General features: G+C 49.2%; 1 protein-coding gene across 1 annotated transcript; it reads left to right on the top strand.

The window, feature by feature from the left end:
• Positions 1 to 8,746: 8,746 nt before the first annotated feature.
• PGLYRP1 (peptidoglycan recognition protein 1) lies at positions 8,747 to 12,964 on the top strand. The gene is made up of 3 exons (XM_001103121.5): positions 8,747 to 9,368; positions 12,471 to 12,592; positions 12,698 to 12,964. The coding sequence occupies exons 1-3, from the start codon at positions 9,082 to 9,084 to the stop codon at positions 12,877 to 12,879; spliced, it is 591 nt and encodes a 196-aa protein (XP_001103121.3). The 5' UTR covers positions 8,747 to 9,081; the 3' UTR covers positions 12,880 to 12,964.
• The last annotated feature ends 57 nt before the right edge of the window (positions 12,965 to 13,021 follow it).

The raw sequence follows: 13,021 nt of genomic DNA, 5'->3' as shown, positions 1-13,021 counted from the left end.
TATTAATTTATTTATGAGAACAGAGCTCTCACGACCCAATCGCCTTTTTTTTTTTTTTTTTTTAAAGACACAGTTTTGCTCTTATTGCCCAGGCTGGAGTGCAGTGGTGCGATCTCGGCTCATTGCAACCTCCACCTCCCGGGTTCAAGTGATTCTCCTGCCTCAGCCTCCTGAATAGCTGGGATTACAGGCGCCCACCACCATAGCCAGCTAATTTTTTATATTTTTAGTAGAGACGGGGGTTTCATCATGTTGGCCATGCTGGTCTCGAACTCCTGACCTCGGGTGATCCACCCGCCTCGGCCTCCCAAAGAGCTGGGATTATAGGTGTGAGCCACCATGCCCAGCCAATTTTTTTAAAGGAAAGGAAAAAAAGAAAAATGAAATGCCCTATGACTTTGGACATCAGCATAAAACTCACTAACTCTTTGCTCTTAGTCTCTACATTATGGTTGCTATTACTGTTCATAGGAGCCCGTTACTCCCTGGAGAGGCAGGCCCCCAGGAACATCACAGAACAGGACCTCTGTTCTGCTAAGGGGCTGCCCTGTGACTGACAGCAGCGGGAGAAAAAGTGCGCTAAAGACGACACACGGGGAGGGCGCGCCCTCTGGTGGCTGAAGCGGGGAACCGTGTAGCATATTTCCCCAGCTCCAAGACCAAGCTGAGGATGCGAACCGGAAGTCTATTTACCTGACCCGCAGCAGGTCAATCGGGTCATCCACGTGAAATATCGTATATCTGGCTTTTTAAAATAGTTATTAGATGTTTGTTAATTTGCTTCCTGTCTTCCCCACTAGAATGTGGGTACAGGAACTCCTGGGGGTTTTGTTGCTGTTTTGTTTTGCTTTTTTTAGACAGGATCTGGCTCTGTTGCCCAGACTGGAGTGCAGTGGCGCGATCTCAGTTCACTACAACCTCTGCCTCCCGGGCTCAAGCGATTCTCCTGCCTCAGCCTCCCAAGTAGCTGGGATTACAGGTGCCCGCCACCACGCCCAGCTAATTTTTTTTTTTTTTTTTTTTTTTTTGAGACGGAGTATCGCTCTGTCACCCGGGCTGGAGTGCAGTGGCCGGATCTCAGCTCACTGCAAGCTCCGCCTCCCGGGTTTATGCCATTCTCCTGCCTCAGCCTCCCGAGTAGCTGGGACTACAGGCGTCCGCCACCACACCCGGCTAGTTTTTTGGGGTTTTTTTGTTTTGTTTTGTTTTGTTTTTTTGAGACGGAGTCCGCTCTGTCGCCCAGGCTGGAGTGCAGTGGCCGGATCTCAGCTCACTGCAAGCTCCACCTCCCAGGTTTACGCCATTCTCCCGCCTCAGCCTCCCGAGTAGCTGGGACTACAGGCGCCCGCCACCTCGCCCGGCTAGTTTTTTGTATTTTTTAGTAGAGACGGGGTTTCACAGTGTTAGCCAGGATGGTCTCGATCTCCTGACCTCGTGATCCGCCCGTCTCGGCCTCCCAAAGTGCTGGGATTACAGGCTTGAGCCACCGCGCCCGGCCAATTTTTGTATTTTTAGGAGAGACAGGGTTTTATCATGTTGACCAGGCTGATCTTGAACTCCTGACCTCAAGTCATCCGCCTGCCTCGGCCTCCCAAAGTGCTGGGAGTACAAGCGCAAGCCACTGTGCCGGGCCTCCCAGCATAATTAATTATTAATTATAATAATTACTAGTAGCTCCCTCTTTCAGTCTCAAGTGTCATGATTTTTCCATTGATGGCAAAAACCACAGATACTTTTGCACCAACCTAGTATTAGAAAAATACAGAAGTAAATTAGAAACTACAGTTGTGACGAATGCAAAGGAGAAGAAACAATGTGAGGAAAGCAAATGGGGGATCCATCCTCCTCCAAAATAACAGAAACGAGGTATCATCCTGATGAGGCGACAGAAGAAACAACAAGTGACAATTAGATGAGGCAAAAGAAGGGAGAGAGCATTACAGGCTTGAGAGCAGCAAGGAGTGAAAGGTAAGTGAAGATTCTGCATTGTATTTTAAATATGTCCTTGTAATCATCACCATTTGATTTTATTTTCATCATTTTTAATAAAACAAAGAACATGTTTTTTGCTAACAGCAAGAAAACTGGAGGAGTTTTTTTGTTTGTTTTTTAATCTATTTTTTGAGATGGAGTCTCCCTGTATCACCCAGACTGGAGTGCAGTGGTATGATCTCAGTTCACTGCAACCTCCGTCTCCCAGGTTCAAGCAATTCTCCTGCCTCAGCCTCCCGAGTAGCTGGGACTACAGGCATGCACCACCATGCCCGGCTAATTTTTGTATTTTTAGTAGAGTCAGAGTTTCATCATGTTGGCCAGGCTGGTCTCGAACTCCTCATCTCAAGTGATTCGCCCAGCTCGGCCTCTCAAAGTGCTGGAATTACAGGTGTGAGCCACCACGCCCGGCCAAGGAGTAGTTTTTTAACTGACTTAATTATAACAGATTAAATCAGGGCAGCTAGTGACTCTGATATTTAAACACATAGGGAGTAAATCTAATTTTCCCCTATCAAAAAAAAAGTATACAAGTAATATAGTCTCTCAGGATTAAAGGCAACATAATAATCACTCATTGAAGTTGCAGTAAATGCTAACAAGGCATGTTTCAATTTTAGGCTGACAAGACACACAACAGGCCCAGTGCAGTGTCTCATGTCCATAATCTCACCATGTTGGGAGGCTGAGGCAGGAGGATCCTTGAGCCCAGGAGTTCAAGGCTGCAGTGAGCTATGATGGTGCCACTGCACTCCAGCCTGGGTGACAAAGCAAGACTGTCTCTAAAATGAAATTTAAAATAAAAATAAATTTAAAGAGTGAGGTGGGGGCCAGAATTTGAGGGCTGAGGAAGGAAGTAGAGGAGCCAGACAGGCCAGGTCTTACCTCAGCTTCTTTCCTCAAGGTCACCGAGGTACTGGGCAGGACCAGCTCACAGTGACAGGGTACACAGGTACGCACAAAACTTATGGACTACATGAGCCGCTCCATTATCCACAATGCAAAAGGCCCCATGCCACAAGGATAGCAAGCTCACCCTGTTGGAGTCAAGAGTGAGAGGCTCAAGGGCTACCCTGAACTTGACAGCTGGATCCTGGGTGTTGGGCTTGACCACTTGGTGCACGGAGATGATCTTCAACTCTATTTAAAGTGTTTATATTGTATGTAAAAATACGTAAGTAAATATGGCCGGGCGTGGTGGCTCACACCTGTAATCCCAGCACTTTGGGAGGCCGATGCAGGCAGGTCACCTGAGGTCAGGAGTTCAAGACCAGCCTGGCCAACATGGTGAAACTCCCATCTCTACTAAAAAAAAAAAAAAAAAACACCAAAAAAACAAAACAAAACAAAACAAAACTACCTGAGCATGGTGGTGGGCACCTGTAATCCCAGCTACTCTGGAAGCTGAGGCAAGAGAATTGCTTGAACCCGAGAGGCAGAGGTTGCAGTGAGCCAAGATTGCACCACTGCACTCCAGCCTGGGCAACAGAGTGAAACTGTCTCAAAAAATAAATAAGTAAATACATTTTTTAAAGATACAGACTAAATAAAACTCTCACAATGGAAGGCTTCGCTCCAGCTAGCTAATGTTTATATTCTTAGTGTCTTTAAGGAATCTGTGCCTCAAATGAAAAAACAGGCAAAAGAAAGGGAAAAAAAGAAAATAAAAATTTAAAAAAGGAATCTGATGTGTAAATAGTCCTGTCTTTTTACAAAAGGCTGGCTTGGTGTTTTGTTGTCTTAAAGCTTAGGTACAAAGTTTCTGAATTAGTTCCAGGTTCCTCTATTTAAAACTTATACCCGGTGTGTCTGAAGTCCCCAAGTGGACAGGGTAGTCAAAGCATGTTCAAGGACAGCAAGAAGGGGACAGTGGCTGCAGCAGTCAGAAAAAGGTTTTTGGGAGTGAGCAAGGTGAGGCTGGGATGGGGTCAGCCCACACTGTAGGCAGCCTGTGCTGTTGGCCATGGGGAGGAGCTTGGGCCTCATTCTAGGAATCATGAGATGCCACTGAAAAATGTGACTCATTTTTGAGGGTGACCTTCAGAAAAGACCTGGGCAGAGCTTTGGCCTCACAGAGGCCAGAGTGCATCCTGGGAGGTCACTGAAGAGGCAGGGCAAAATCCAGGTGAAAGGAGGCGGTGTCTGGACCAGGGTGCAGAGACTGGAAGTAAATAGAAGAGTTCTAATTCATCACAGTGTCATGACTTGGTGGTGGGTAGAATATCCATTCAATCAAGTAGCTATTTAGTGAGCACCTACCATGTGCTGGGCATTCTTTTGGGTGCTGGGTACAACAAAGGAAGGAACAGGAATTAGTCAAGGATGATGCTCAAATGTATGGCTTTTATAATGGGAAGATGGTGATGCCATTCCCTTAGACAGGAACTCCTCCTGTGAGAGTGCTGATGTGGAGGAGAAGATCATGAGTCATTTTGCATTGGAGGTGCCTGTGGGACATCCAAGTGGAGGCGTCAAGTGGCCAGGCGGATACACAGACCCAGAACTCAACTGAGCGCTCCAGACTAGACATTGAAATACAGGAATCCTCTGCATTTTGACTGTGGCTGAAGCCATTATGTGGATAAGATCACTCAGCACAAAATATATGGTGTGAGAGTCCAGGAGGGAAGAATTACTCTGAAAAAAAGAGAGAAGAAAGACCAGCCAGAGAAGCAGAAGGAAAATCAAGGCAGTCTTACATCACAAAAGCTAAGGGAAATAAGTATTTTGAGAAAGAGGAAGTGGTCGACTGTGTCAATTGCTATCCAGTTGCCCAAGATCATGCAGCTAATAAGGGGCAGAATGGAAATTTAAAATCAGGTCTACCTATATAATAAACAGAACTTGGGCAAATGGCTTACCATCTGGAAACAAGGTCAGACCCCTACCTCACACCACATGCAAGTATACATTTTAGCTGAGGTAACGATCTAAAAGTAAAACACAAAATAATCTTTCTTAAATACAAAAAGTTCTACAATCTGAAAAGTCCCTCTTAAGGCAAGACAGGAAACAGAAACCATAATAGAAAAACCTAGATATTTTTGGAAAAGGTTTGCAGCACATTCAATAAGACATAGGGTTAATATCCCCCATATACAACTCAACAAGAAAATGATCAGAAGAGATTAACAGATGGTTTGAAGGTGGATGCTGATACCCATAAATATGTAAAAAGATAATCACCTCTCTAATGTTCAAGGAAATGCAAATAAAGCAATAATGAGATCATGTTCTTTGGATTAGTAAAACATTTAAAAACTGATCACACTGTGGGAAAAATAAATACTAAAATCTTTTTGGTATTGTATTTACCAACTCCTATTAAAATTTTAAGTGTAGCTCTACTTCTTAATCCAGGCACTGGATACACAGGTGTATTCACTTCATGAAAATTCATAAGCTCACTACTCTATTAAGTCTATCAACTCTATAAAAAATGTGTTTGTACACTTTTTATATTACATTATTCTTTAATGCTTCTAAAAGAAACTGAAATACACAAAATGTACACACCCAAGAACTCAATAATCCCAATTATGTGATACTTTTGTTCATTTTGCAAATAATAACAAAAAGGCAAACAACCCAATTTTTTTTAATGGGCAATGGATATGAATAGGTAATTGACAAAAAAGCAAGCCCAAATATAGACAACAAATATGGAAAAATACCCAGTCTCCTGAGTGGGCATTAAAATGCCAAAGGAGCTGTCACTTTACACCTATAAATTTAAGAAGTGATAACGCTGGCCAGGCAAGATGGCTCATACCTGTAATCCCAGCACTTTGGGAGGCCGAGGTGGGTGGATCACTGGGGTCAGGAGTTCGAGATCAGCCTGGCCAACATGGTGAAACCCCATCTCTACTACAAATACAAAAATTAGCCCAGTATGGTGGCACACGCCTGTAGTCCCAGCTACTTGGGAGGCTGAGGCAGGAGAATGGCTTGAACCCAGGAGGTGGAGGTTGCAGTGAGCCGAGATCTTGCCACTGCATTCCAGCCTGGGTGACAGAGCGAGACTCTGACTCAAAAAAAAAAAAAAAAAAGTGATAACACCCACTTCTGGGGTCGGGGTAAGGAGGCTCCAAAACATTACTGGTGAAAAATATGAATTATTAATAGCTTTTTGGGGAAAACAATCTGGTAATATTAATTAAATATGTATACTCATTGACCTAATAACTCTGTGTTTATAATTTACTTATAAATGCACCAGTGCATAGGGACATATGTCTGAAAATATTTTGCGTAGTGTGGGGAAAATACTGGAAAACTTCAAAAACTAAAAGATCCACAATGCTGAACTGATACTACAGCACATTGTGCAACTATTACAAAGAATAAATTAGAATTAGATATACTGCCCTGGTGAGATGCCCATGAAATATTAGGTGACAAAAGGTAAATTGATGCACATGGTTTTGATTTTGTTACTTTTTTTTATGTCCTTATATAAGTTTGTAGGGAAGAGAATATGGTTTATAACTCTGCAGGCAGAAAGCCTGTAGCCAAACCCCAGCTTCACCAACTCCTGTATGTGATCATACACCCGGGCCTCAGTTTCGTCAACTGTAAGAGGGGTTAATAATAACATGCATCTTGCAAGCTTGTCATGAGTATGTGATAATTTCTAAAAAGTGCCACAGATGCCTGGTGCACAATTCAGTAACAGCATGAGTACACTGTACGTGAGAATGCAGGACATGGAAGATGAAAACACACCACACTGGTCAGGTGCGGTGGCTCATGCCTGTAGTAATCCCAGCACTCTGGAAGACTGGTGGGTGGCTCACCTGAGGTCAGGAGTTCGAGACCAGCCAGGCCAACATGGTGAAACCCTGTCTTTACCAAAAATACAAAAATTAGCTGAGCATGGTGGCGCACGCCTCTAATTGTAGCTACTTGGGAGGTTGAGGCAGGAGAATCACTTGAACCCAGGACGCGGAGCTTGCAGTGCACTAGCCAAGATCATGCCACTACACTCCAGTCTGGGTGACAGAGGGGGACAAAGAAAAGAAAAGAAAGGAAAAAGAAAAGAGAGAGAGAAGGAAGGGAGGGAGGGAGGGAGGAAGGAAGGAAGGAAGGAAGAAAGGAAGAAAGGAAGGAAGGAAGGAGAGAGAGAGAGAGAAAAGGAAGGAAGGAAGGAAGGAAGGAAGGAAGGAAGGAAGGAAGGAAGGAAGGAAGGAAGGAGAAAAAAGAAAACACACCACACTGTTCCCAGGTGGCCTCAGGTGGGTGGCGCTGGAGGGGTGGGACACAGGTGATTAACATTTTGTATCAATTCAACTTGTTACAGCATGTGTTACTTTTGTAATTTATTTTGATTTCCTTGCCAGAGGGCAAATGAGAGATCCCTTTTGTAATTTTTTAAAGAGCCACTAAAATAGAAGGAGTAGAAGAACGAACCAGGTAGTCTGCCCTGAACTCACCACGTGCTCTAGGAAGGCATGGGAAGGGGACCTGGGCAGGACAGAGGGCCCAGGAAAGCCTTCTGCCCCAACAGGTGACCCCAACCCACTCCGGCCCTGGGCAAATGGCTGTTCCTCTCCAGACCCCAGATTCCCTCCTCTCCCGAACTGAGCTGCCAGAGGTCCCCATGTATAAAGCATGTTTCTTCCTACCAAGGGTGGGCTGGAGTTCCGGTCCCACGGGTGTGACTGTGGGACTCTGTGCCAGACACCTTCTAAGGGCTCTACCCCTGCAACCCATCTAATCCCTCATCAACCCTCTGACTCAGGTACTATGTCATCCCCATATTGCAGGTGGGGAAAACTGAGGCACAGGAAGGTTCAATCACTTGTAGGGTGCTGGGACATGGTGGCTGACGCCTGTAATCTCAGCACCTTGGGAGGCTGAGGCAGGAGGATGGCTCAAGTTCAGGAGTTCGAGACCAACCATGGGCAGCCTGGTGAGATCGCGCTCTCTCTCTCTCTCTCTCTCTCTCTCTCTCTCTCTCTCTCTATATATATATATATATATACACACACACACATATATATATATACACACACACACACACACATATATATATATATATATATATATATTTTTTTTTTTTTTTTTTTTTTTAATTACAAACCTTAGGCCAGGCGCAGTGGCTCATGCCTGCAACCCCAGTACTTTGGGAAGCCGAGGTGGGCAGATTACCTGAGGTCAGGAGTTCGAGACCAGCCTGGTCAACATGGCAAAACCCCGTCTCTACTAAAAATACAAAAATTAGCTGGGCGTGGTGGTGCGTGCTTGTAATCCCAGCTACTCAGGAGGCTGAGGCAGGAGAATCTCTTGAACCTGGGAGGCTGCGATTGCAGTGAGCCAAGATCGCACCATTGCACTCCAGCCTGGGTGACAAGAGCAAAACTCCATCTCAAAAAAAAAAAAAAGTAAAATATTATTTATAAAATAAAATTTAAAATATATATATTTTTTAAATACACATTTTTAAAAACCACTTGCAGGCTCTCACACACTGGGTATCCAGGATTCACACACAGGCAGCCTGGCTCTAGACGCGGGGCTCCAGTGCCTCCGTCGTCTCAGCCTGTGACTTACCTGCTCCCAACCTCAGTTTCCTCCACTGTGAAATGGGCTTCCAGATACTCACCTCGTGAGTTTGCTGCAAGGGTAAATGGCATCAGGCTTGGACCTGGGAGAAGGAAGTGTTTTTAAAATGAACACCTTTGTTACCTCAGTCCTTGCGGAGAGAAGATGTGCCAACGCCCCGGGGATCTGCCATGTAAGTTCCTGTTGAGTTGTTCAATGTTCCACTGAGAGGGGGAGAGACAAGCAGGACCGGGATCCCGGCCCCGGGTCTTCCGGAAACGGCGGGGCGAAGCCTGTGCGGCCCTCCCTGCTGAGCGAGGCGGCCTGTCATTGCCATGGGCGCAACCCAGACTCCAACCACAGTGCATCCCGCCCTGGCCCTGCCAGGGAAGGAAGCTGAGTCTGGGGTCTGCTGGGCCAGCAGGGAAGTCCCAGCAGGGTGTGAAGCAAGACTTTCCGGGCCACTCCCGGAATCCCCCAGCAGATAAAGGCGGCCCCGCCACCTGGCTCTCCTAGCGGTCTCCCCGCCCCTGCCGCCCTGCCGCTATGTCCCGCCGCTGTGCGCTGCTTGCCTGGGCTCTCCTCGGCCTCCTTCGACTCGGAGAGGCTCAGAAGACAGAAGCCCCGGCCTGCTGCAGCCCTATAGTGCCCCGGAACGAGTGGAGGGCCCTGCAGTCAGAGTGCACCCAGCGCCTGAGCCTGCCCTTGCGCTATGTGGTGGTGTCGCACACGGCGGGCAGCAGCTGCAACACCCCAGCCTTGTGCCAGCAGCAGACCCAGAATGTGCAGTCCTACCACGTGAAGACACTGCGCTGGTGCGACGTGGGCTACAAGTGAGTGCGGCGGGGAGGCACGGGCTGGACCAGGGACCCCAGAGGCAAAGGTGTGCAAGTGCCCGCCAGCGGGACCGGTTCTAGGCCGGGTGCTGGGGCCACCTGGCTGACACCCCGAGCAGCTTACTGAACCTCACAGGGTCTTCATTTCTTCCTCGGGTCACCGCGTGGGCCAGTGCAGGTGCTCATAGAACCAAGATGCGTGAGGGCCGGGGATGGGCTGAAATCCAAGCCCCGCTTCCCCGGAGGAAGGGGCAGACTTTGCCTAACACGCACCAAGGTGTCCGCGGCGCCTTATGAAGGCGCCGCTTCCTGATGCCTGGTGCCTTTGTTAGGAGGCAGAAAAGCAGGCTGACTCAGTGCGGAGCTGGGTTCCAGAGTCAGCTCAGCTTATTGCTGGCTGAGGCCTGGGGCAGATCCCTCCCCAGCTGGGGCAGGTCCTCCCGGCTTCAGCTTCCTCCTCCGCAAAGTCAACGGGATCGCGGCCCATCTGCTCCTTAAATGAGCCAATACAGGCAAAGCACCTAGGAACTGCCTGACACACAGGGGCCCGCAAAGCCACAGGCTATTGCCATTAGGCACCTACTATGTGCCAGGCAGTGTGCCAGATGTGGCATGGAGAACGGTGCCACTCTAGCCTCCTGGGGCTGAAAGACCCGCAAGGAGAAAGAAGCCCAGGCCACAGGTGAATTCAGACGGTGATAGAGGTGATGGATAAAAGGAGGTGAGGGAGGGTGACCTCAGGCTGGGACCAGACCCACACAGGCTCCTTGAAAGGGTGGGGCAAGGGAAATTCCCTGAGAGTGGCTGCCTTGGCTCTGGGATCGGGGAGCTGACAGAGGAGTGCTGGTGGCAGAGGGTGCTGGGGGCAAAGCCAACGGGGCTGAGTGGGTGGGTCCCGTGGGAAGGACAGGGTGGCTGAACACAGCCGGGGGAGCAGAATGAAATGGGGAAAGGGCCGGACCAGGCAGGGCCTTGTGGACCACAGTGAGGACTGTAGCTTTTACTCCAAGATGGGAGCTACGGGAGGCTTCCCCCTGCAAAGCAGGGACGGGGACTAGTGTAGGTACAAGAGACTCCCTCTGGCTGCCATGGGGAGAAGAGATCATAAGGGGTGCCGGCTGAAGCAGGTCCGGGGCCATGCCTACCAGCTACCTCCTCCTTATAATGGGCTGCAGTCCAGCCTGAGGATTTCCAAGGGAAGGGAACGTTTGAATCCTGCAAGCTCTCAGACCCAGGTAGCATCAGAATCCCCTGCATTGCTTACTGGAGGAACGCACAGGTCCCCAGATCCCCAGGTCCCCAGAGTCCACTTCAATAGACCCCACCCAGGGAGCACATGCTCTCAGGACCTGGTAAGGCTGTGTCATGAAAAAAAGAAAAAAACCCCACCCAGAGAAGTCTACAGGTTTCCAAAGGTATTCCCAGCCCTTCCAGTTCAAGATTTTATCAAACAATCCAACGTCAACGTTTTGTTTCCAAGACTCAGGCGCTCCAATTCTAAGTGTTCCCATGAGGTCACGAAGGCCCAAGCCTGGCTCTACAGCCTCAGGTCCACGTCACCACATACAGAAGCAGCCGGTGTCTGGCCCTCAGCTTTTAGGATTCAGAATCTGGTTCTAACATTCTGAATCCCCTTTACATGTCATGTCACGTTCTCTCTCTGAGCCTCGTTTCTTCACCTGTAAATGGGGCTTTGGACTGTACCCGCTTGGCGATGGTGGCTGAGGTTTAAATGAGATGTATTCATGCAACAAATGACCAGGGAGAACCAACCAACCCCGACCCCACCACCATCATGCCAGGCTCCGGGAACATGGCAGGGCCATAACCAGCCAGTCCTAGCAGCCAGCATCACCGGCAGGGCCATAACCAGCCAGTCCCAGCAGCCAGCGTCACCAGGGCCAGATTCTGGGAGCTGGCTTCCTAAGCAGCAGATTCAGGACTCGAGATTCGGAAGTTCCAACATTCTGTGCATCACTAATGACACTGTGAGTGCGAGGGCTGAGCTGGCACATACTGCAGCTGCAAGGCACTGATCTTCTAGTTCATCCCCATGTGCCATGTCAGACATGCTCAATCGGACCTACTGAATGAATCAGCCTTAAGGATTTGCTGCCAGGCTTGGAAACCTCAAAGAGGCAGGTGCTGGGGCTCCAGGGTCGGTATCTGATTGTGACCCCAACTTTGAGTCTCTGATCCTGTCCCCCAGAGGACCCCAGGGCAGGAAGCAGGCTGGGGCGAGGGCAGAGATCTGAGAGGCAGGGAGCTCTGAGGACCTTGTACAAACTATGTCGCTTTCTGAGTCTCTGCACTCTCAGCTTAAGATGAGGATGGTAAGAGTCCCTGCCTCAGCCAGGCACGGTGGCTCATGCCTGTAATCCCAGCACTTTGGGAGGCCAAGGCGGGCAGATCACCTGAGGTTGGGAGTTCGAGATCAGCCTGGCCAACAGAGTGAAACCCTGTCTCTACTAATAATACAAAAATTAGCCGGGTGTGGTGGCTCATGCCTGTAATCCCAGGTACTCAGGAGGCTGAGGCACGAGAATCGCTTGAATCTGGGAGGCAGAGGTTGCAGTGAGCCGAGACCACCCTACTGCACTCCAGCCTGGGCAACAAGAGTGAAACTCCATCTCAAAAAAAAAAAAAAAAAGAGTCCCTGCCTCAGAGGGCTGTCCTGCAAGGATTCAGTAAAACAGGACTTCCACAAATCCTCTAGGGAGGCAGGAGAGAGCAAGGCACAAGATCACATGGGTGGGGACCACAGAGGCCTGGGTACAAACCCCAGCTATGCACCAGACGGGCTGTGTGACCCCAGGGCAGGTGATTCTACCGCTCTGATTCTATCTATATAAAATGGGGTGATCAGGGTTGCCATGAGGATAAAAAAAAGGTGTATGCAGAGCTGTGCTTGGCACATGGCAGGGGCCCAATAAATGACCACAGTCATTGTTACTATCGTGGGAAATTAAGGGGTGAGAAGGATGCTGGGGAAGTTGTGTGCACCAGGGCAGGAACCGAGGCAGGGTGAGTGGAGGAAGAAGGAGTTGTTCTCGGGAAACCCTCCCTCACTCATCAAGCCCCTCCCACCTCCCCATGCAGCTTCCTGATTGGAGAAGATGGGCTCGTATACGAGGGCCGTGGCTGGAACTTCACGGGCGCGCACGCACATCGCGACTGGAACACCATGTCCATTGGCATCAGCTTCATGGGCAACTACATGGGTGAGTGACTGTCCAGCCAGTCGGGATGGGGGCTGACACAGGGCCCTACACTACCACTGCCCTTCAGGGAAGCCCCTGCCTAACTCTTACCTCTGTCTCCTCCAGATCGGGTGCCCCTACCCCGGGCCCTCCGGGCAGCCCAGGGTCTACTGGCCTGCGGTGTGGCTCAGGGAGCCCTGAAGTCCAACTATGTGCTCAAAGGACACCGGGATGTGCAGCGTACACTCTCTCCAGGCGACCAGCTCTACAACCTCATCCAGAATTGGCCACACTACCCCTCCCACTGAGGCCCTGCTAATCTGCCCCCCATTCCTCTCCTCCCATGGCCAAAAACCCCACTGCCTCCTCCTCCAATAAAGATGCAGCTCAAAATGTGTTCCTCAGCAGGTCCCACCACAAACCTCCCCCCCTTCTCTCCCTCCCACAAGA

Source organism: Macaca mulatta, chromosome 19, assembly GCF_049350105.2.
Source record: "Macaca mulatta isolate MMU2019108-1 chromosome 19, T2T-MMU8v2.0, whole genome shotgun sequence".
Classification (NCBI taxonomy): domain Eukaryota; kingdom Metazoa; phylum Chordata; class Mammalia; order Primates; family Cercopithecidae; genus Macaca; species Macaca mulatta.
Note: the sequence above shows the minus strand (reverse complement) of the source record. Positions and strands in the feature narration are given on the sequence as shown.

Bases quoted from the DNA above. Each gene is read 5' to 3' on its own strand.
- PGLYRP1 (XM_001103121.5), top strand. From the start codon at position 9,082: ATGTCCCGCCGCTGTGCGCTGCTTGCCTGGGCTCTCCTCGGCCTCCTT. The intron at 9,369-12,470 runs GTGAGTGCGGCG...CTCCCCATGCAG, and splicing joins TGGTGCGACGTGGGCTACAA to CTTCCTGATTGGAGAAGATG. The intron at 12,593-12,697 runs GTGAGTGACTGT...TGTCTCCTCCAG, and splicing joins CTTCATGGGCAACTACATGG to ATCGGGTGCCCCTACCCCGG.